The 24516-nt window shown below is 45.3% G+C and overlaps 1 protein-coding gene across 1 annotated transcript in view; it reads right to left on the bottom strand.

The window, feature by feature from the left end:
- Positions 1-24516, bottom strand: part of PLXNA4 (plexin A4) — a 369863-nt gene that overhangs the window by 146704 nt on the left and 198643 nt on the right. The window contains exon 3 of the mRNA XM_025929240.2: positions 16259-16390. Within this exon, the coding sequence (XP_025785025.1) occupies positions 16259-16390 (132 nt within the window). The remainder of the gene's footprint in view (positions 1-16258; positions 16391-24516) is intronic.

Below are 24516 nucleotides of genomic sequence, written 5' to 3'. Positions count from 1 at the left end.
AAAAACTGTGGGTCCATCAGATTTGTATTATAGTTGGCCAACCCCTTGAGTAGGTCAACAATAAGTGTTTGTTGAATTAAATTGAAAGGAGACCATTTAATAACAAGTGCATCTCACTTTAAAAAATACATCAACTATGACCAACAAAGTAAAAAACTGCAGAACATGTTGAGTTATTTTCTTTTTTAACAAAAGATTTTATTTTTAAATAATCTCTCTACCCAACATGGGGCTCAAACTCACAACCCTGAGATCAAGAGTTGCACGCTCTAACAGGAGCCAGCTGGGCACCTCAAGAGTTATTTTCTGGGGCGCCTGGGTGGCACAGTCGGTTAAGCGTCCGACTTCAGCCAGGTCACGATCTCGCGGTCCGTGAGTTTGAGCCCCGCGTCAGGCTCTGGGCTGATGGCTCAGAGCCTGGAGCCTGTTTCCGATTCTGTGTCTCCCTCTCTCTCTGCCCCTCCCCTGTTCATGCTCTGTCTCTCTCTGTTGCAAAAATAAATAAACGTTGAAAAAAAAAATTAAAAAAAGAGTTATTTTCTGTGCAGAAAGATTTCTGTGGTACTCGCAACATACAATCTATTATAGAAGCATATTTTAAAGAATGAGTCCTTTACATGAAACTGGGAGTTCTAAATCTTCTTCAGTATGCAAGTTGTTGTGCAGACACCTTCTCTTTCCACGGTACCAGACTCCAGGGGAAAACACACACACACACACACACACACACACACACACACACACACACACACCCAACAACAACAACAGGAATCTCTCCCTCATTTCATTAGCCTCGACAGGAGCACTAGACCAGGAATCTGGGAGGGAGAGCCACGGCGGAAGGAGTCTTCTGGTGACACTTGGGGAGGGGACCAGCTGAGGCTGTTGAGCTGTCTCTAACTACTGTCCAACCATACGGGCTTCTGTTCATTCCTCTAATTTATTTCTTTGTTTTCATGGCAGAATAAACTCCAAATTCCAGGGGTCAACTAAGCGCCTGCCACCAGCCCACACAAGGCCAAAAAAAAAGCTTAGTGTCATCAGTCAATGCCAGCTAGTTAATAACGACCAGCCTCTTCGCTAATGGTCCGAGGAAGGGATCCTTGGGCAGCAAAGGCTGCAGCAAAGAGACTTGCAGGCAGCTGCATGGGGAGAACAGTTTGCAAGAAGCATTTCTGCTGGCCATTTTCAAGGGCGTATCCACCCATGCTCAGCTCTTTAGGAAGGTAGTAATTAGTTTTATTCCCTTCGGTGCACATGGTGAATGCAGCAGAGTTTGGCATTTGGAGAGCCACTGGAGTCTGCCCCTCTCATCTTGACCTGACTCAGGTTTACATCTCTAACTAAGAAGTATCAGGATTGTAAGGCAGTTTAGGGGCTGTGTTCAGTCCCCACAGAGAGAAAAGAAACTTCGAGTGCCAGGGCTTTAGACAAGAAGAGGCCACTGCAAAGAAAAGCTAATCACGACTGAGCTGGCCCTGTACCACCCAGTGTGTCTTTGCAAACTGCAAGTGGTCAACACAACCACTAAATAGTAAGCTCCACGAGGGCACAGGTGTCTTGTCATCTTTGTATGTTCCCAGCATGGGGAGTATACACAGAGCTGCGGGGACAATTTCTAGGCCAACATCGTACATTACGGTCATCTGGACGGTGCTTCCCTACTGGTACATGTGCTGTGTCGCCATGGATTAGCCATAGGTGTGCTACCATCTTGGTCTTCTCAGACTTTGGAGTAGCTGGGAAATACCTGGAGAGGACTGCACCCCAAGAGCCTGGTCCCCTCTAGTTATGAGGGGACCTCCATCATCCCAGTGAGCTGTGGAAATACATTTATTTTCATGGGTACTTAATGAAATAACAGGTTGGAATGCATTGATGGTCCACAAGTGGGAAAACTAAGACTCAGAATTCAAGATCTTGCGAGCCAAGAACTTGATTCCAGCTGACCTTACTCTGCATCCAATGCCTTATCCACTACTCCACAGCTGCCACACTAAACTGTCAACAAATAACTGTTGAGGCCAAATTGTTGAAATTGAGAAATCACTTGAATAAAAACCAGCTTTGGGTCAGATGATGTCATCAGTACTGCTTGAAATGTGAGTTGGATGCCCAAAGCTTAAGTAAACTTATTGCTGGTACATGCAAAATGTTATTCCCTAGACCAGTGGCTTTCACTTTGCCCATGACTCACTGCAAGAGATATCTTACATTGCAACCCTGGGCACACACAAATGCACATATATAGTTTCACAAATAGTACTTATCCTTACTATGCTTGATGGACACTGTTCTGTTCGATTTTATTCTGTTCCATTTAAAAAAAAATTCTGGTCATGACCCTTTAAATTGATTTCGTGACCCACTAAATTGATTTCTCGACCCACTAATGTGTCATGACCGGCAGTTTAAAAAACACAGGCCTGACCCCATTCCAGATCTCCCTCCCACCTGAGAGACTGGGGAAATGGAAGGTGGGTACAGAGAAGAGTAAGACAAGAGACTGAGGTAAAAATAAGGAGGAAGGTGAGAGTAATACCAGAAAATGGGAGAAAGGAGAGAATGGGACAAAGGAAAAATTAACGGGAAATGGGAAATATAATGAGCAAAGGCTAACTCTAGACTGACAGATTTATGCGTATTCAAACTGTTCTCAAGACCCACAGTCGTTTTGGCCATATTTACTACAAAAATATTCCCCGCCAGCTTGTATGGCCATGGCCATGATCTTGCTATCTGCTTGTCTAGAGATTGTCTTATCTCTCAGTACCATCTCAAATTCCTTACCATCCCTTCCAGAGAGAATGTTCTGTCTGCTGTTCAGGGATCTGGGCTTTAGAAAAATCTAGAAGACACCAGGTAAATTACCAAAGGATAAAGAAGCTGCCCATACTGGCACCACCCACACCGATGTGCCAATGTACAGGGGCCCTAAGGATTTCTGAGCTGGGTCTGAACAACAAACTCTTGGGTACAGGGGAGGTAGTTTTAAAGGTAACATGAAAGTGAAGATCAGAGATCGAATGAGATTAATTTATGACGCATCTGCAAATTTACATACTAAAGAGTATTGATTGCATACCCAATAGTAAAGGTTTTTTGAGCATGCACCAATAATACACATATTTATTTATAAAGAATACACATGTTCTACTTACTGATGTTAATGCATTATCAACCATACACAAGGTTAAGAAATAAAGATATGAGATAAAGACAAAATAGCATCTTAATTTTTATTTTATTTTATTAATGAATGATATGAAACATTCTACTCTCATCAAGAAAATTATTATGAAAAATGATGGGACTGGTGTGTTGGGACTGGCTTTATTATTTGTGAAAATCTTTTTGAGCATGTAGTGATGTGGGATTCTGAGGTCTAGAGTTCAATTTATTTTGAAACTTTGCTTTCGTAGCTGTCATAATGGAAAAAGACACCTCATAGACACAGAAATGCAAAAAGAGCATTGTTGGCTATGCTGACTAAATCAAGATACTTTTCTTGGGTCTCATGCACCAATTATGCGAAGACTGTTGTTGAAATTCACCTGGTAGATTTCCATCTTCTCTGATGTCAATCAGCTATTCTTTCAACTAATCGAAAGGTGCTGAATTTTTATGTATTTTTTAAAAACAGGTCAAAACTCTCTAAAACTCTTCCTTGAAGAGTTTTAGGCGAGTAGAAGATTCTGTTTCCAAGTTTTAAAAGTTTTTAGATAAAAGTTTTTAAAGTGTCACACCTACTCATTACCAACAACAAAATCACATAAAGATGAAAATATTTCCAAACATTCTTTTTTTTTTCTTTCAAAATGGTCTCTCCATGCTGTAAATTCTTCCTAAAAGTGATTACTTTCTCTTTGTTAACGTATTACCATTATCTTGAGGGGGCAGATGATGTGTGTAATTTATTTGAAGTTACCGGCAAAGTGACATACTCCTGACAGCTGCTTGTCAGAACTGAAAGATCAGCAACTGTGGGACATTTTGGTTCTTTTAAAGGAAAAATGTTTAATTATGTTTCCATAACCAGCAAACCTCTGGGTGGTACAAAAACATCTTCATGGTCATTTCCGTCTCATTGCAAAGTTATTGTAAAGATTCTATTTCGGGGACTGTTTTTACAATATTGATAATATCAGTTGGACATAAATTACAAACTTATTGTAATATACCGAATCTGAACCGTCCAGTAAGAACACTAGTATTACCACTGGGAGATGTGGGACTCCCACGTACCTCCACGACTTCCTGACATACAGACCAAGGCAGGGAAACAATATCCAGTATCCACTGTATAGTAAACATGAGTAAAGCCTAATTTCTTGTTTTAAATAGAAAAAAAAATAAGTTCTAATAGTTTTTTCCTAGACTCCATTGGCTCATTCATTGCCTTCAGTGGGAACTCAGCATCAAAGTGTGCTTAAACACCCCTACGCTAGAGAAGCAAAAAGGGCACTCAAATGTTTTAGAGTTTGGTCTTTGGTATTCTGGAGCAAAACAATAATAAACAAATAAATGAATCGCCTTCTCTAAGTCATGTGAGTTGAGGGTATATTGGGTCATTAACATTTATTTAATTGTTGAAGACAGAGTAATAAATACCTGAGCATGAAGAGTGGCCCCTAAATTAAGAACCATCTGAGCAGATGTGAAATGATATAATACATTAATTCCATTAATCTCAAATGTATAACTTTGAATGGCAACAGTAGGCAAGAGGCAGGAGTTTAATAATTTTAAATTTTTTTTTTCAAAGTTTATTTATTTTTGGGACAGAGAGAGACAGAGCATGAACGGGGGAGGGGCAGAGAGAGAGGAAGACACAGAATCGGAAACAGGCTCCAGGCTCTGAGCCATCAGCCCAGAGCCCGACGCGGGGCTCGAACTCACGGACCGCGAGATCGTGACCTGGCTGAAGTCGGACGCTCAACCGACTGCGCCACCCAGGTGCCCCAGGAGTTTAATAATTTTAACAAAATTGGTGGCTTTCAGAGAAGGACAATGAGTTATGTAGATTAAAGTTGAGGCTAAGCTCAGAGCTGAAGAGGGCTCCAGGCACCTAGGACAGAGGAGGGACAGTCTTGGGAATTCAGGTGAGCACCAGGAAGCCAGAGGTCAGTGAGCTGAAAGGGAAAAAGAACAGCCCGACATCCAGATGTAAACTTGAGACTCGGATCCAAAGAAACTTCCTTTCCTAAACTCAGGAGAATTGAGACAGAGAATTCAGCTTGTGCCTGGAGAGAGAGGAGCACAAAAGAAGGGAGACCAGAGCCAGGCCTAGAGCCAGCGAGGTCATCAGTGAGCAGGGAGAGAAAACCCTGGGAAAGATCAAAATGAAGTCTTTCCAGTGAAGGATCCAGAACTCCGCTAACAGCTCTGGGTGCTCCTGGTAAAGTGAGTTCTGTGATCACGTGAGATTGGGCGACACTACCTCCTAAATTCGCCACCCTCCCCCCCAGCTTGGAGAGTCATAATACTCATTAGCACACCAAATGTTCTAAGATATCTGCTTAACTCAGATTTCTCCAAATGTATTTGACCAAAAAAAAAAAAAAAAAAAAAATCCTGCAAAACTTTGGTTCTGAGAAGAAAATTTGGGAAATTCTGGACTAATTGATGCTTAAAGTGGTAACAAGGCAGAGGGACAGGTGGGAGGCGTCGTTTACATGTCACGCTTCATGTGTGTATTGCTCGTGTCCTGAGATGCCCTCATCTTAATGAGAGTAGCATGTCTCTGCAAGCCTTGCAGACTAACGTGGCTTCAGGGCAGTAGGACTTTCCCTTGAGGGGCCTTTCCTCTTATCCAGCAGGTACACGCTGGTGTGAGCAGTGACCCCTGCCGGAGGCAGTGTCTCAAGAAGTGAACTGGGCACAATCAATAACCACAGCTACATGTGAGAGACCCTTGGAACCTGGGGATTCAGCGGACTGGGAAGCATGGTCAAGGGAGGCGGACTGCTCTGCTCTCTGCTGCTCTGGGCACCAAAAACCAGGGTCCTGATATGCCTCGGAGGAGACAGATGTGAGTTTATGAAGGATTGGAAGTAAAAATATTATGGGTGGGATTTTAAAAAATAAAATGGAGACACCATCCTACTAGACCAGCATACTGAAAATAGTAAAGATGAAAGCTAAGATTTATTGAGCCCTCGTTATGTGCCGGGCACTGCACTAAAAATTTTATATATGCTTTCTCATTTACTCTCAACCACCCAGGCAGTGGGCACTAGCAAGTGTTACTGTTAAGAAACCGGAAGTATCCAGAGATTAAATAATTTGCCCACGGACCTCTAGGTAGCAAGTGGCAGAGCTAGGACCCAAAACAAGGGTGGTTCCATCTGCTGCTCTGAACCACGTTCAAGTCATTCAGCAGATAAACTAGAGAAATATTAGCACGAGCTCGAAATCATTTTTCTTTTTCTTTCTTTCTTTCTTTCTTTTCTTTCTTAATATTTATTCATTTTTGAGAGACAGAGACAGAGTGTGAGTGGGGGAGGGGCAGAGAGAGAGGGAGACACAGAATCCGAAGCACAGAGTCCAACGCGGGGCTCAAACTCACAGACCGTGAGATCATGACCTGAGTGGAAGCTTAACCGACTGAGCCACCCAGGCGCCCCTCGAAATCCTTTCTAAAGAGGACACACTGATTTTCACACTTGCTTCTCCACCCCTTTGCTATTGTGCATAACTTTAAATAAATATCCAGATAGTCTCCCCCTTACCTATGATGCATTTCCTTAGAACAATGGCATCACCTTTGAGTCAGTTTCAAATTCATGTCTCCATTGTCTACGCAAAATATTTGAAATGCACTTAAGAGACTCAGATTGGATAGAATTCTGCCATTTGTAATTTCTCCTTTCATACCTATACTGCATTTGGTAAAGTCACGTGGCATCACTAATGCCAACTAGTCATCTTGAACAATGGGACTCAAGCACAAGTCCATCAGTCTCACCGACCAGAACCACTTCCATTCAGATGCCATCCCTAGAGGACAGAGCAGAGGGCTACGATGGTAGGAGTCAGCTTCCGTCCACACCCACCCTATGTAAGAGGAGATGGCAGCTGACTGGTGCCTGAAGAATTGAGAACTGTCTTGGGAAACAACCCAAGATCTCTGGCCTCTAGACCAGAGTCCTCATGATACCTACCCAAATGCACCAGGAGAATGTGCCCTTCAGGCTGACATCCTGTTTTCTACCCCACCCAAGCCCTGACTATACAAGAAAGCTGGGTTTCCAGGGCAATCCTCGCAGTAGAACCACTTTTGTTTCAATGTCCTGCAAGCTGGAGTTTGCTCCCACCTCAGCCCTAACAGAGGCTCCCAGAACAACGACTTCCTTCTGCTCTTTTCTATTCTGCACAGCATCTACGCCTGCGCTGGGTGGGCACGTAGTGGGCACTTGATAAACACACATGGTGGGAGGAAGGAACTGGAGTGGCAGAGATGGAGCCCCTGGCCCTGTTTGCCCACACTGTTAGAGTCTCCTCACATACGCTGCTAAGTGGAATATTACAGGTGGTTGTCTTTAAAATGGCACTTGAAGTGCCCCAAAAGTCTTGGGATGCAGGCACCGAGTGGAGAGGAGATAGGACTGTCAGGGCAATTGCCGGAGACAGATGCTTAATGGAGCTCAGAATTAGGAGCTGCCAAAGCTTTTCCCTAATCACCTGCTCCTTGGATTGCCTAGTCTTTCCTCCCACTCCACCCTCTCCCTGCTGCCCTACCCTTACATACTAGCTCTTCTGCTGTTCTGGGCAGAGAGAAGGGGAACAGGCCATTCTCCATCTGCCCTGCAAGTCCGGACAGATGAGGAGCCGGAAGCGATTCCAGGTGCCCAGTGCGTGATAACCTCAAGTCCAGTGGACTGGACTCAAACACACTAAAGTTCCTTCCCCCGAGCAGAAGTAGAGTACAGAGGAAAACCCACCCAGCTCCCCAGAGAGGCTGCACAGCTCTGTTGACTGGGGTGGGGGACCATGGTCTCCTGGCCCTTCAGTCTCCTGGAGGGCAGCACCAGCAGGTGTAAAGGGAACGGTCAGCTTTAGTATCGTCTGGGGGACTTCAAAATGGACAGGGGCGGCTGTGCCAGGGCGTCCTGGGGAGCTGGTGCCCAGAGCTGAACTGGCCTTTAATGACCAAAGTGGTTTGTCCAGGCGTCCCTTTCCCTGGCGACAATATGTTCTCTAAGAGTATTGCTAATAACAATGATGATAACGGTGGAGATAACTCCCACAACTTGCTGAAAGCCTACTGCATGCTAGCCACTTCACATTATTACCTTTAATCCTAAAAGCCCTGAAAGGTAGTTATTATCATTTGCATTCTACACATGAAGGAATTAAAGCACAAAGTGCATGAGTGATTTGCTCCAGTGGCAGACCTGGTGAGAGCAAAGGACCAGGACGAAAGCCCGAGTTCATGGCCTATTTGTGACCACCCTGTGGTCTCCATCCTGCACTGCCTTCCACTCACCCCGTCTGGGAAACGTCAGGCCACTGTCATATTTCCTCTTGGGGAGGTTACTAAACTCAATCATATTCAGGAGTTCAAGACTTTGTGCCTACACGAGAGAACACTTGGAAGCATGTCTGTTGGAAGAGGAGGGACTCCCCTGCCTACCCCCTCTATGGGATGGGCTGACTGTGTCTGGGGTCCCATGTGCCCCAAGATGCTCTAGAATAAATGTTGCAAGGAAGCTCTTGTCCCAACCTGTATCAGGCTGGAAGCAAGGACGAATAAGCCAAGGCACCTCTGACTTCCTGCCATCGCCCCCGCTGCCCCATTCGGCCCTCCACCCTCAGTAAGCTCTTTTGCCCTCTTAGGCTTGTTTTGACACCTGAGGAGTCGGGTATATAACTTTCTGCTGGCAAGGGCAGAAGGGGAAGCGTGTCCCTGGCCCCCACAGAGAGCCCCATGTCCCTCAAGGAGGGGCTGGAGAAGACACTGCGAGAGAAATGGAGTTGGATTCTAACTAGGCTCCTTGGCCAACCTTCTGTGTGACACTGGACAAGCCATTAACTTCTCTGGGTGTCAGTGGGCTCCTCAGCCGCACTGGGATAAGGCAGTAGGAGGGGGAGGACCCAATAAGCCTCGAGGGCTTTTCCAGTTCTGGGGTTTCGTGATGCAAGGGAGAAGCCAGGCTCTCGGCACCTAGTGAGTGTGGGAAGCTGGGGCAGGAAGTCGTCCCCCTGGTTCCACGACAGTAAAATGGAGATGTTCTGCCTTCATTGAGAAGGAGGTGAGAGGTGGGAGCATCTCAGTAATGACACGCTGGGACCTTCGGGATCAGCTCCAGACGAGCGGGAAGGCTTCCTTCTGAGTGAAATTGGGTAAAACACTGCAACAGGCTTCCTCTTTTTCTGAGTGTCTGAAGTGGCTCCGTTTCCTGTCACTCACTTTCAGGTCGGTGCTTCAAGTTCTCTCTCCCAGGAGCCATCAGAACAGCCTGGTCTGGATGCCAGGAGCAAACGTCCAAATGGGCTTGTTACAGTGTCAGCCATCCAGACACGAGCTGCAGCATCAGCTCAGTCCCCTGCAAAGGCTGGAGGAATGACGCCAGACGGCTGTGTCACCCACCGCAAATGCACCTCACGAGAGACGGGCCCTGCACCTGGTGCCAAGAGTCAGAATCTCTTTTACGGGAGCCTAGTGGGGGCAGAAACTATCTTCGCAGCTTCACCTTATATGAGATGGGTGTCCGCAGACATCCAAGATTGTCAGAATTCTCATTGGCTGTCCTCTGAACACCCCTGGGAGGCAGGCTGGAGATGGGAGGGACACTGAGGCACAGAGAAGCAGTAGTGGCCCCTCATCACACAAGGGGTACCAGCAGAGGCACCATCCAGTTAGAGGTTCTAGCCCCAAGTGGCTTAAACCTGTCTGGGAGCACAGTACCACCTTCCCTTTGAACCAAACTTGCCCGTGAAAGACTCAACGTGGTAAACATCCCAACCACAAAGGGACCCTCTCACCAATTTCCTCCCAACAGGCATACTTGACCAGCTCTGTTTCACAACCCTGAGTGAAGAGCTTGTAAAGAAACACGAAGAACAGGGAAGGGGATAGGTCAACAGGTCCCCGTTCACCCCCTTTTACACCTATGCCTCTCTGGGAAGACTTCTCTGACCACTCTGTTTAAAATGGCAACTCTTGGGGCACCTGGATGGCTCAGTCAGTTAAGCATCCAACTTTGGCTCAGGTCACGAGCTCGTGGTTCATGGGCTCAAACCCCACATCAGGCTCTGTGCTGACAGCTCAGAGCCTGGAGCCTGCTTCAGATTGTGTCTCCCCCTCTCTCTGCTCCTTCTCTGCTCTTGCACTCTCTCTCATTCTCTCAAAAATCGATAAACATTAAAAAAAAAAAATTAAAATGGCAACTCTTTTGCTTTGACTAAGTCTCCAGATCCCATTTACCCCTCTCCATATCCTTTTCCCCCTAACCTACTGTGTGATTTATCTGGTATGTTGATTGCTTCTTTGCTCTGTCCTCTTGCTAAAACTGCAAGCCCCTGCAGTCAAGGTGGTTTACCTGTTTCTTTACTGCTGTAGCCCCAATGCCAAGGCTAGCACCCGGCTCACGGCAGATGTTTAGTGAATATTTGCTGAGTGAATGGATGACTCAGGCCTAGGTAATACGTTATAAAACAAGATGGCGCTCACTACTTGACCCCTGGATTATGCCGGAAGCAACCAAGTAGAGCTACCCCACCTGGTCCCGCCTTCCTAGTAACTCCAAGTAGCAGGTGGACCCACCTGCATGACCCACCTCCTTGGCCCCCACAGGCATCCTATCCTGGATCACAGCCAGCACCGTGAGTGTCACCAAGTCATGTGAGTGTCCCCAGGCACCTGGAAGCAGACCCACTATCAACAGGAGTCTGTAAAACAAAGGATGCCATGAAAGATGGCTTTGGCCCAGACACAACCAAAGTGTATCTCCCACGCAGAAACACACGTTTGAGGCCTCTGGCTTTCAGGCAGGGAAGAGCTGTGTGTGAAATGGCTGGGATGCTGAATCTGCCACTTGTTCTGGAGCCTTTCAAAGAAGAGACTTGCCTTGCGTGGGGGACAGCTGCTTCTTTCCTGGCGGGGGGCTGTTCCAGGGTACCTGAGGACAGCCCAGCTCTGCCACCACATCTCTTCATCGATCTGCCTCGCTGACATTTTTTCTCACATCCCTGCCATAGCTTTGGCAGGTTTTTATCACAACAGTTTCAGTGTGCATAGACATTCCCTCAGGGGTACTAGAGTCGTGTAAATACACACCATACACACACACAGACATGTACAAAGCAAGAAGGAGATTGATGGGAGACATGCAGATGGGGACAGACATGGGAGCAGACGTGCATGCATGTGCACACACACACGCACACGCACACCCTGTGAACACACCCAGTGGACACTCACTGCCACACTCCAAGGAGAAATTTATATGGAAAGTGAAAGCCATTCGAGGTGAGAAATAAAGAGGAAGTCACATATTCCCAACAGCAGAAGCAATATCCTCACTTAGAATTATTCAACTTGCAAATAATCATAATAGGTTGGATGTGCGCTCACTTCTAGATGCTGAGCCAAGCTCTTCCTACAGGCATTATCTCATTTAGTCTTCATCGGTGCCCTAGGAGATCAATGCCCTTTATTACATTCCCCATTTCACAGGTCACAATTGAGGTGCAGCCGCTCTCCCAGTGCATCCCATTCCAGAGAAGCCCGTCTGCATCCCCAGAAACACCAAGTTGTGTTCCCATCTCGCAACCTTTGTGCCAGCTGTTCCTTCTGCCTGGATGACGACTGATCACCAGTCGCCTCCTGCCCTTCACTTTATCCTTCTCTCTGCTCGAAAGTTCCCTTCTTGGCACCTCCCTGACAACCTTCCTTAAAGGAGCATTCCCCATCATGTTCCTGGAAACCACTGCCTTCCCACTGAGTCTGTTAAATTTTTCATTGTATTCACCATTACCTAACATACATCATTTATTCATTTACTCATTCATTGTCTGTCTCTCTACCTAAAATATAAGCACTATCAGGGCAGGGATTTTGTCTATCCTGTTCCCCACTGAATCTCTAGTATCTAGAAAGTGCCGACTCATAGTAGGTGCTCAATATTTAATATTGAATGAATAAATGAGGTAGTGAGAGAGTTAGTAACTTGTCTATGGTCTCAGAGCCAGGACTTATATAGTATTTGTATGCACACACACACACTCCATTCTCTACTTCTACTCTTATACCATCCTTACCTTTTCCAACCCTCTAATCACATGATGACTGGCTCCCCTGACAACCAGCCACCCCCTCCATCTTTAGGAGATTTCCAAAAGTCACTCAGTTAACATAAATTCAGTTGTGGTTGAAAGGGGCTTATTGTGAATAACAAGACACCCCTTCCACTTTTACGGATCCCAAAGATTTCAGAAACTGAGGGCAAGAGACCAAGTATTACAACAAAAGATTCTCCCATTGCTCTATTCGCTCAGGATACTCCAAAGGTCCTGGAACTCAGTGCCAGAAATAGGGATGAAGACCAAATATATGTTTCTTATTATAAGTCACAATATTGCAATTCAGTATATTATATATGTCTAGCACATCAGATCTACAATACTACTACTTAAGAGATGGCTAAAGTAGGTTACTTAGGTTTTTATAATCTTTTTTTAAAAGCTTTTTATTTATTCATTTTGAGAGAGAGAGCACGCACATGAGTAGGGGAGGAGCAGAGAGACAGGGAGAGAGAGAGAATCCCAAGCAGATTCTGCACTGTCAGCACAGAGACTGATGTGGGGTTCGAACCCATGAACTGTGAGATCATAATGAGAACCAAAGTCAAGAATGGGATGTGCCACCCAGGTGCCCTAGGCTTTTAGGTTTAAACAGTATGTTTACTTAAATAAAAACATAAAGTAAAAATTAGTTCAGGACAGGGCAGGAGTTATGGCAGTGATAAACAGATGGTGGAAATTTGGGAGATACTTTCTTTGGCTGAAATGTAGTCTTTTAATTATATACATAAGTTTGAACTTGGGAATTAAGCAATAAATAAATAATAAATAATTTGTATCAGTCCTTCCCTTTTCTCTAAAAAAATTTTTTTTAATTTTTTTTAACGTTTATTTATTTTTGAGACAGAGAGAGACAGAGCATGAACGGGGGAGGGTCAGAGAGAGAGGGAGACACAGAATCTGAAACAGGCTCCAGGCTCTGAGCCATCAGCACAGAGCCGACGCGGGGCTGGAACTCATGGACCGTGAGATCATGACCTTAGCTGAAGTCGGACGCTCAACCGACTGAGCCACTCAGGTGCCCCACTAAAAATTTTTTTTAATGTTTATTATTTTTGAAGGAGAGCGAGACAGAGTGTGAGCAGGGGAGGGGCAGAGAGAGAGAGGGAGACACAGAATCCAAAGCAGAATCCAAAGCAGGCTCCAGGCTCTGAGCTGTCAGCACAGAGCCCAACGCGGGGCACGAACCCATGAACCATGAAATCATGACCTGAGCCGAAGTCAGACACTTCATCCACTGAGCTACCCAGGCACTCCAGTCCTTCTCTTTTCCAGTTCCGGGTCAATGATGACAGTGGGGATTCAATCAATAATTAATTAGTTAATTAACTCATCAAATAATTATCAAGGGCCTATTCGGTGAGGTTTAGACACACAAAGAAGACACAGGGCTGCCCTCAAGCTGCTGAAAGTCTGGTAAGAGAGAAAGACAAGGAGAGAAAGCCCAGTATGAGAAGAGCTACCAAAGAGGTGTCTAACCACAAGTGAGCAATCACCGATTGTGGAGCAGAGCTAGGTTTTGAGAAACGAGTCAGAATTACCCAGATGAGAAAGGAAGTGCCCTTCAGGCAGAGCAGACATCATTGCTGAGCGTATACAGACTAACCTGTAGACTCAGGTGTCCTGACACAATGTGGCTGAGACCAACCCGCCAGCAGACAGAGGCTGGAGGGTCCCCAGTGTATTTACCAGGCTGCTCTTGCCCCGAACTCTACTTGGTACATGCCCTCAAAGCAGGCTCTGGGTCTTTGATGGGCTTTCCACTGGGACTGAATCCCTGTTCCCTACCCACCTTGGCCTTGACCTGAACTCCTATGCTCTATACCTGATAGATCACCCAGGATCTTGATGCCACCCCATGCCTGACTTCAAACACAGCCACCATGTCCAGACGCTTCTGTTGCAATGTCATAAAAATAAGAGACTCCATTTATCAAGCCCTTACTCCACGCCAGGCTTGGTTCATGTTTGTTATGCATGTTACATCATTTGATTCTTGGAACACTATCGGATGTTATTATTACTTCCATACAATGGTTGAGAACAGTGAGTCTTACGGAGGTTAAGGAACTTACCTGAGATCATACTTAGTAAATGGTGGAGCTAAGGTTCATGCTCAGAATTTATGAGACCAAAGCCTACGCGCTTAACTGTGCTATGCTACCACTGTCCACAAAGAATGTGCAAACCCACTGGATACCAGTGTCGAGACATCTGGGATTTTATTTTGATGGCAGGCTGCCCTCCATCTCTGTGAGGAGCAGTCCCAGAATGGATGAATGCCCTGGCCCCATCCATTCTTGTTTCCTTTCTTTTCTATAATCCAGAGCTCTCAGTGCACCTTATTCTCCTTGCTTGGGTAGGTACTAACCACTGATTGTGCTCTCAGGGAAGCAGAATGGGAGAGGAGAAGGAGCTCAGAATCCCAACTCAGTTATCAGAGGAGGCTCCGCACAGCATATATTTTCCATCTTTGGAAGTTCTCAAAGTTCTAGGTTCAGGAATCCTGGTTTTTACATTAAGGCAAGAAAACCTGAAATACTTAATGCCTTGTAGAGGTATTGAGTCTTTTCTGAGGGACTCAAGGAAAGCTGCTTCCCATCAGCGTCTAGGGCCTCAAAGGTAGGCAGGGAGTAGGGAGTGTGGGCCCCATCGGAAAAGAGCAAGGAATGAAAGCAAAGGAGCAGCCTCATACCCCGTCCTGGCTCCTGGGGTAAAATGTTCCTCTGTGAGCCCCACACCAGACAATTCCCAAGCCACGGCAGTCTCGATGAGGGCACCACAATGGGTCCCAGTGTGGTTGAGTGGGGAGTCCCACACCAAGAGAAGATGTCATCAAGCTCTTGGGGAGGGTGGAGCTGCTGTGGGCTGCCAAGGCATAATGCACAAGCCCTGTGGGTGGCATAATGTAGTATTCATCTCCTGCACTGTGCAGAGAGGGGACAGGCAGAACAATTCAGACTCTGTCGGCAAGGTCCTCTGGGGAGTTCAGGCCTTGCTAATGAAGATGAATAAAGAGATGGGATCTGCCCCTCATGGCTGCTGCCTTTGTCACATACATATTCATGGACTGGAGGGACAGCTCCTGGGAATGACCCATCCTACATAGAGATGAGAGAGACGAGGTATGGCAGTGCTAATCCACTCTTGAGGTGGGTGTGTCTTGAGGGGTGGAACACTCTGGGCTGTGCACTCCAGGATATACTCTTAAATATATGGAATTTTCAAGGTGATATTTATACTTCTGCCTGCTGCAGACGTATCAGTCCTTGTATAAGCTCAAGGACCCTTGAAGAACTTACATAGTACTCAGCTGAATTCCAGAAACAATCCCAGCTTTGCTACTTGCTACTCAATGTCAGTTAACAGTAATGTCTGCACCCTCTGTTCTTCCTGGCTTGGCCTCATGGAATTTGCTGGAACTTCATGTTAGAATTATAGGTATACACAGGAAGTCTCAGAACACCAGCTATATCATCTCACCTCATACACACAGACCCTGTGTTTTGAATCTCCATCCATTTGATTGTTCTATGATGCTCCCTCAGCCAAGATTTTTGGACAGCAAATCCTTGCCCACCATAGACCTCCAGGGTCCAGGAAGCTGACTTTGGTAGTAGATTGTACTTTGTGTAAGGAAATCTAGACAAAAAACTTGGGTACCTGTACCATGTTTCTTCAAAAGAGAGTAAATGCTGGCCCTGAATCTATACTCACCATCACTTTGAAGTTAGTGGATTTGTTCTAGACTCCCAGATATTTTGATATTTTAAATGTTTCATCCCCTGTTTCAGTGCACTCAGCCTCAGTCCCCAGGCAGCTAACCAAAAGGATACACACCGAGCCAAATAAATCAAATCCCCTCTGCAGCTGGCCTCCTGTAGGTTTCTACTGAGCCACAGGCTAGCATTTAGCTGCAAGACTAATGTCTAACAGAGCCCAAGAGCCTTACCTGCCTTTCTGACATGATGTAGAGCTGCTCGTGGTCCTTGGAGAAGGCCATATCCCGGAGGACTGGGCCGGGGTCTACCACCTGCACAGTCTCATACTGGAGGGCACTGCCCCTGGGCCCATCTACCCGGATCTGTGGAGAAGAGGAAAAGGAGAGATGATGTGAGTTCAGATCCTATAAGTCAAGCTACAGTCCAGAGACCCTCCCAACAGCTAAGGGAGAGGCAGTGAGCTCTGCCTCCACAGTGCCCAGAGGCCAGGCTCTGAGGAGCCTGAGTGATAGAAGCCCCCCATGGGCTCCCTGCTGGGAATGGCAAAGAGAAGGGAAGGCAGGGAGACCAAACTGGGCTCCACAAAGCATGTTATCCTCTCTGGCTACCTCTCCAGTGTTATCCTCTCTGGCTACTTCTGCCTCAGACTTAAGTCTTTGAGGCCTGGCTTGTATATCTTTGGAGAAGAGGATGGGGTTGGTATTAGGGAGTGGGAGCTGGGGATTGGGTGAATAATGGGTAACTGAAACTGCCACAGATCAGTGCCATCATGTAATAGAAAGGCAATATTATTTGCTACATTTGTGCTCAGGAAATAAATTGGGTGTAAGGATGTGGGCTGATTCTTTGAAACTGCTACCCAGCTATCATTGCCATACTGTTGAGGGGAACCAGGCAAGGAGCCAACCCAAGCAGTTTCACATTGAGTGGGCTACTTCTGGCGATTAAACCATTGGCTTATGCTTCAAGCTTTAGAGTAGATGTAGGCCCTAGAGGTTCTATTTATGTTCCCAAAGAAGGGGACATGAGTATTCCAGGAAAATGCGTATTGGGCATGAGTCATCTCCAAACTTCCGAGAACACTTAGCATAGTAGATTACCCCTGGGCCATCCACAGGACTTCCTAGAACTGCTTAGACAATGTGGAGACAACCAGGAGAGACTTTTGCCCACATCCCCCATAGTGGAGGACAAATCTAGAAAGACAGGGACTTCCCAACCCCACATGATGCTCATCCGACCCTGGGTGCTGGCCCAGGTCTCCAGCATCAGAATCGTCAAAAGTCTGGGCTCATGGATTCAACACAATCACTGCCCAGCCCTAATAATGCTACTTACTCACCTAAGTTGGGACCAAGGGAACATGGGAAGGGGAGGGGAACAGTGGAGGGAGACAGGGAGAGGCAGTAGCTACAGGGTCACCAAACTTGATTAGATACCATTTGTATATGACTCTGTAAGGTACCCACAATGTAATTTTAGAGATTTCAATAACAAAACTAAAGAACAATTATATTCCATATATTCCCATAATGTCCTCTTACTTTTAATTTTTAACCTTTCATGAGATCAAGGAGAAGAGAAGTTATTCAGAGGAACCAAATTACAGAAGGGAAAAACCACAGTAATGTCAACTGATGACATCAATTCATCTGAAAGTCTGCTGCTTCTCGTTTCTTTTGAATTCACCGAATTTTGACACTAGGTTATTTTGTGATTTATGTGTTTGATTTTAGGTTCGTTCCAGGCTCTGTTTGTTTGCTTTCCTCTTAAGCACTATTTTTAAGCCCTTCCTACACATCAGGCACTGAGAAATGGTTTTGCACATAATTCCTTATTGGTGTAATCCTCTCAATCCTGTGGGCTTAGTGGTCATTTGTCCTGACTTGCATGGCCCCTCTAGCATCCATTCCACCCTCTCTCACCTTTGGGGCAAGATTGGACCCACCCCCTGCTTCCTGGGGGTACTCCCTGATGGGCACAAGCAAATCAGTTTAATCTCATGCTGTTGCCACAGTGATTGAAAGAAAACAGGCCCAAGCCAATCAACATGTGTACTCAGAGCAAAGCAGGGCAAGACAGTGTTTTGTGATCAGAGAACAGAGAATTTCTCCTCATCCTCAAAAGGGTCAAAGAAACAGCTAGCTCCCAGAACTGTGGGCGGCCGTCTTGTAATAAAGAGAGGAGTTGAAACCAGGGAAGGTACAGAGATGGAAAAAAATTGGTCTTTGGTGACACCCCCGAGGCACAAAATGACCCCAAAGCCTGCCCTATGTCAGGACTTTCTAGTTACTCAAGTTATTTCCTTATCGTTAAAGGAACAAAAGGGCTTTCTGCAACATCGAAAGTCCTACGTGATATACTGATATAAGAGATGAGGAAAATGAGGCAGAGGTACATGAAACAATTAGCCTGAGATCTAAAATCTGGAGACAGAATGAGAATCCAGTTCCACTCTGAAGTCCATGCTTTTCCTATCATCGATTACATGAGACCTTGTTCCTTGATGGCTCTCATGTTTACTCCCTGGGGGGTGCCACCCAAATAAAGGCAGGGCGCTGAGGTCAGCGTCTGTCTCTGGTCTACACAATTCCAGCGGTTTTCACTAGTCATTCCTAATTTTGATGCTGAAATACTTGAGCTTGACAAATATTTATTTTAAAAATGGAGAAATAAATCAATGAAGTTAAACCTCCTCTTTGCAGATTTCCCATTAAGTTCATGAGAACAAAAACAAAACCAAAAACTGATAAAGGAGTTAAAGAAAATACTTTTAGCTCTGAAAATCAAAATGCCTCAGATTCCAATAGCCCTCCTGCTTCTGTACCCACCCCCACACCACCAGATGTCCATCCTGGCCAGGTCTTTCCTTAATCTGAATGAAATGAGAGTTCATGCAAAACCAATTGGGATTACCACCCAAGTCTGACCGTGTGGCGATGGCCTTGGCCCCCAGCCCAGCCAGGCTTCATCCCCAGCTGTGAGTCAACTCTGGTGCAGCAGCACAAGAATGACAAGAGTGATACTGAGCACCCTGGCTTGTCTCCAGCCCCCTCAGGCTGCCGGCAGGAGTAGGCTCCCCTAGGGAATGCTGCTAGATATGAGTCCCATCCAGTGCCCATGGTCTAATCCCCAAGGGAAATTGGATTCAGTGTCTGATCAATCTTCTTTATCATTGGTCCCCCACTCCCTGCTCTTTAGAGCAAGGTGACAGGCTGGATATAGGTAGACATCAGAGGAAGCCAGGTGAGCTGGGGCAGGGACAGAGGGGGTGGACCAGGGAGCACCTAGGGCAAGTTTTCATGAGCCTTCCCCAGGGAGGGAGGATGGGGTTATGATACCCCCTTCCACACTCCACCTGGGTGGGAAATCAGTAATTGGAAAGGCAGGGCTCCCTCTCCTCATACACCTCCCCAGTCCACTACTTATCTCAGAAAACAGAAAGGAAAGCATTTGTTCATCTCCCTGCTGAAAGAATCTCACACAGATCTTGGATAAAAGGAGTTTGTGGTAGGATTTGCTGAGTGATGGACAATCATAAAATTGAGGTAGGATGACCCAGTTGTGGGCTCCCTTGGTCTCCCACAAACAATAGCAACAAGAACTGCTAATAACTGGGTGGCTAGTGTGTGCCAGGGCTCATGCCAGCCTTTCTACATATATTAGCTTCTCATTTAAACCACAGAACTCTGTGCATTGATACTGTCCCAATTACAGGTGAGGTACAGAGAGGTTTAGTAAGTTGTTCATGCTTACTGTTGCTGTTCTAGCAAACAGCATGGCCTTGACCCATACCAAGGTCTGACTGATTCTGTCCGTGCCTCCTTGTGTTTACACACCACACCAGTGCATGTTGAACCAGGTTCTTTCAGCTATATAAACCTGCATCCCTTCAAGAAATGAAAGCAGTTGGTATTAAACAAACAGCACCCTTAGAGTGCTGGACGAACCATCTCTGTATCCACTACAGTTCTTTCGGGAGCGAATCATGCACATGAGTGAAGAAGATGCTGTCATGAATTTTCAAAGAATGATCCCTTACATTTGTGTTTTATACCTTGCACAGCATTCTTAAGTAACATTGTCTCACTGGATGGTTGTAAGATTTTTATGATGTTGACCACTAGCATAATAATCCGCATTTTACTGATGAAGAAACTGAGGTTGGAGCTGTCTTATGCATTGCCCAAAGTTCAGTGATAAAACCAGTGACAGTTGGGTCTAGAACTCAGGTCTCCTGATTCCTAGCTCAGTGCTTGCCTCTTAGCGATTTAGATTTTTCCAAAAGCCTTTGACAAGGTTCCACATGAAAAGGTATTTAAAAATAATGAGTCTCTGTGGGACTTTGGGCAGTTTGACCAAGGAGAGAGAACTGACTTAGAGACAGAAAAAGACCCGTTTTCTGCATGGAGAAGTAGGCACTGGGGGACTTTTCAAGCACTGGTGTTATGACTTGTTTTATTTAATATTTTGCATAAGTGGTCTCAAGGAGGGAGCAGGAAACTAGGGAGATGATTCTAAGCCCTTTGGGATAGCAAGAAGGCCAATGATGGAGAGCGACTACAGAAAGATGGGGCATCCTCAGCAAAGTCTGGGGAGGGGAGCTGCACATGTGCAAAAGGCCTGGGATTGCGTGTCTCATGGGCACAGAGACTCAGCATTGTAGCCCCACCCAGCACAGCACCCAGGACATGGCTGGTACTAACAAGTAGTTCCTGATGAGTGTCAGCGAGAGCGTGGAGAAAGAATACTCTTGCTCGCTGTTGATGAAAATGTAGATTGGGGGGGGGGGCCCTGGATGGTTTAGTCAGTGGTTGAGCATCCGATTCTTGATTTCAGTTCAGGTCATGATCTCATGGTTCATGAAATCCAGCTCTGTGCTAACAGTGTGGAGCCAGCTTGGGATTCTCTCTCCCTATCTCTGCCCCTCCCTGCTGCATTCTCTCTTTCTCTCTCTCTCTCAAAAATAAATAAATAAACATTTAAAAAATGTAAATTGGTGCAGTCACTATGGAAAACAGTATGAGGGTCCTCAAAAATTAAAAATAGAACTACTTTACGATCAAGCAGTCTTACTCCTGGGTATTTATCCAAAGGAAACAAAATCAGTATCTTAAAGAGATAACTGCACTCCTATGCTCAATATAGCATTATTTACAATAGCCAAGATGTGAGAACAATCTAAATATCCATAGATGGATGAAAGGATAAGGAAAGATCATATGCATCTATATCTACACACACATATATACACACACATACACATATACATATGCATATACATATATATTTGCTATATATGTATATATACACAAAACATATATATGTGTATATATTATCATATTATATATATATATATATATGTATATGTACATATATGTAAAGCCTTAAAAAAGAAAGAAAATCCTGCCATTTGCAGTAAGATGGATGAACCTGGAGAACATTATGCTATATGAAATATGTCAGACACAAAAAGACAAATACTGCATGATCTCATTTCCATGTGGAATTTAAAATAGTCAAACTCATAGAAGCAAAGACTGGAATGGAATGGCCGTTGCCAGGGGACTGGGGGTTGGGGAAGATGGGGAGATCTTGGTCAAGTGGCACAATGTTTCAGTTATAAGATGAATAAGTTCTGAAAATCTAATACAGCAATTGACTATAGTTAATAACACTGAATTGTATATTTGAAATTTGCTAAGAAGGTAGATCTTAAGTGTTCTGATCACACATACACACACACACACACACACACACACACACACACAAAAGAAAACAGTAACTATGTGAAGCGATGGATATGTTAATTAACTTGATTGTGCCAAGTATTTCACAATACATCCGTATATCAAGTTGTATATCTTAAATATATACAACTGGTATTTGGTAATTATAAAAGATGGGAAAAAAATAAGTAGTTACTACATAAATGATTAACTCCCTATGGGAAAAAAAAGCTACATTCTACCAATGGGACCATGGACTGATCAGAATGAGACCAAGGAATACTCAAAGTGAGAGGCAGGACCAAGAAAGGAGAGCTTAGTGTCATCATTCACTGTTCTAGATCCTCTGTGACAGTCCAATGGCCAGCAACATTCAAGCAGCATTCAAATAGGATTTCAGGGGAAAACAGACAAACAGAAGCCATTCTCCTGGCCAAGTTCACTTGAATACAGAATATCACGTCCATTTCACTCCTGATAAGGTAGAAACATAATCCAGATGCCTGCGAGAACAGCCTTGGAAAGATGCCTCAGGCCACAAAGACATAGCTGAGATCAAAGGAGATGCGTTGCCCAGTGGCTGTGGTTCAGTCAGCACCTGAAGTTTGTGAGGTGACAGCTAAGAACAAACAGGATTTATTATTGTACACATCAGGACAAATAAGATTTATTATTTTACACAATGCAGATGATACTTGTGGATCACCTAAGCAGTGAGAAAGTAGATTTTTTTTTTTTTTAAGGTACAAAATGTAAAGACGCTGCTAATGTAAATTTGGGTGTTTAGAAGATGTTATTCTTTGAGGCTAACACCGAAGAGAAAATCACACCCTAACCCTACACGTCCCTTGACAGAGTGACATTCCACATTCATTCATCATCATCCAAAGTGCCTTTATGGGATGCCACTGTGCTCTAGGCTCCGAGCTAGCGTTTGGAGAAGAAAGGGGTATCTTCGTCCTGCCCTCCAGGAGGCCTCCTGAAGTGCTCAGCTATCACACAAATAAGGCCAAGTGGCAAATGCTACAACAGAGGGTGTTCATAGGCCTCTGTTCCTTCTTCCCAGGAGACCTAGCCACTGACTAGAGTGTAACCAGGAATTATCAGCCCAGCCCCAAGAGAGGCTCAAGGGAGCATGTGGGCTACCAACATGGCACCCCCAACTCTCGAAAGTTTGACTAATAAAACACATAGTGGGTAATACCAGATTTATTTAAAAGCCACCCTAGGAGACAAAGTCTCATAGGTCCATAGGAAGATTGACCTGGAGTAGCACAATTAGTGGTACTAACAGATTTTTTTTTTTTTTTAATTTTTTTTTTCAACGTTTATTTATTTTTGGGACAGAGAGAGACAGAGCATGAACGGGGGAGGGGCAGAGACAGAGGGAGACACACAGAATCAGAAACAGGCTCCAGGCTCTGAGCCATCAGCCCAGAGCCCGACGCGGGGCTCGAACTCACAGACCGCGAGATCGTGACCTGGCTGAAGTCGGACGCTTAACCGACTGCGCCACCCAGGCGCCCCAGTGGTACTAACAGATTTTATAAAGATATATCCATGTTGGCCAAGGGAAGTAAGAGTAAAAATATGAAAAAGGGGGCCGGAGGGGGAAAATGTGGTTGTCTTCACGCAGCACTGTCCTGAGGAGGCTGAGTGTGTAAGTGTATTCTCTGTGGTAGGGCGTGGTGTCCCTTCAGGTCTCACCAAAGACCCAACAGAACGTTCTTCCGACCAGTGCTGCCCCACAGAAATATAATGCCAGTCATAAGTGTGGGTCACATGTGCAATTTTAAATTTTCTACTAGTGGGTACATTAAAAAAGAAACAGGTAGGGGCATCTGGGTGGCTCAGTCAGTTGAGCATCAGACTCTTGATTTGGGTTCAGGTCATGATCTCACAGTCCATGGGTTTGATCCCTGCATTGGACTCTGTGCTGACAAGCACAGAGCCTGCTTGGGATTCTCTTTCTGCCTCTCTCTCTGCCTCTCCCTGCTCTCTCTCTCTCAAAAATACATAAACATAAAAAAAGAAACAGGTAAAATTAATTAATGAATTATAATTAGTTTTAATAATCTACTTTATCTGACTCAATGTGCCCCAAATATTATTATTTTCACATGTATACAGTATAAAAAATTGTTAGTGAAAAATTGACATTTGTTTCCTTGTACTAAATCTTCGAAAACCTGATGTGTATATATTTTATACTTACAAGCAAACCTTAGAATGGACCAGCCATATTTCAGGTACTTTATAGCTACGTGTGACCAGTGACTATCATATTGGATGGCACACCTCTAGATTACTGTCACCCCTGTGTTCTGATCTACACTCTCCAAGCAGTGTTGTTAATAATTTGGCTGCTGACCATCCTTCTGGAGGTGGCTTCAGTTGAGATCTTGCTCACTTCCTTCCCCTGCTACAATGCCCTTGTGTCTCCTGGGAACTTCAATTTATAGCAAGATGCATGTTCCTAACTGTCTTCGCTTTTCTGGAGCTCACGAGTTGTAAGCTCCAACGAACTGTGTGGGCCCCATCAGCCCAAGCAAGTTACAACATGCAGCCGTGGGTGCTCGGTTCTGGTCCAGTCTAGCGCTCAGCAAGCTCGTTTGATGCAGCCATGCCTCTTCCCACATTCAGGCAACAGGCGCTCTGGGCACACCTCTTGCATGTCAGGAACCCCCTGTACCCTGGGTGACGGTCAAAACATTTAAGAACTGCTGAGGGAAAACCAAGCAGTCAGAAGACATGCTTGC

Source organism: Puma concolor, chromosome A2 (genome assembly GCF_028749965.1).
Source record: "Puma concolor isolate L17-30 chromosome A2, mPumCon1.1.hap2, whole genome shotgun sequence".
Taxonomy (NCBI): domain Eukaryota; kingdom Metazoa; phylum Chordata; class Mammalia; order Carnivora; family Felidae; genus Puma; species Puma concolor.
Note: the sequence above shows the minus strand (reverse complement) of the source record. Positions and strands in the feature narration are given on the sequence as shown.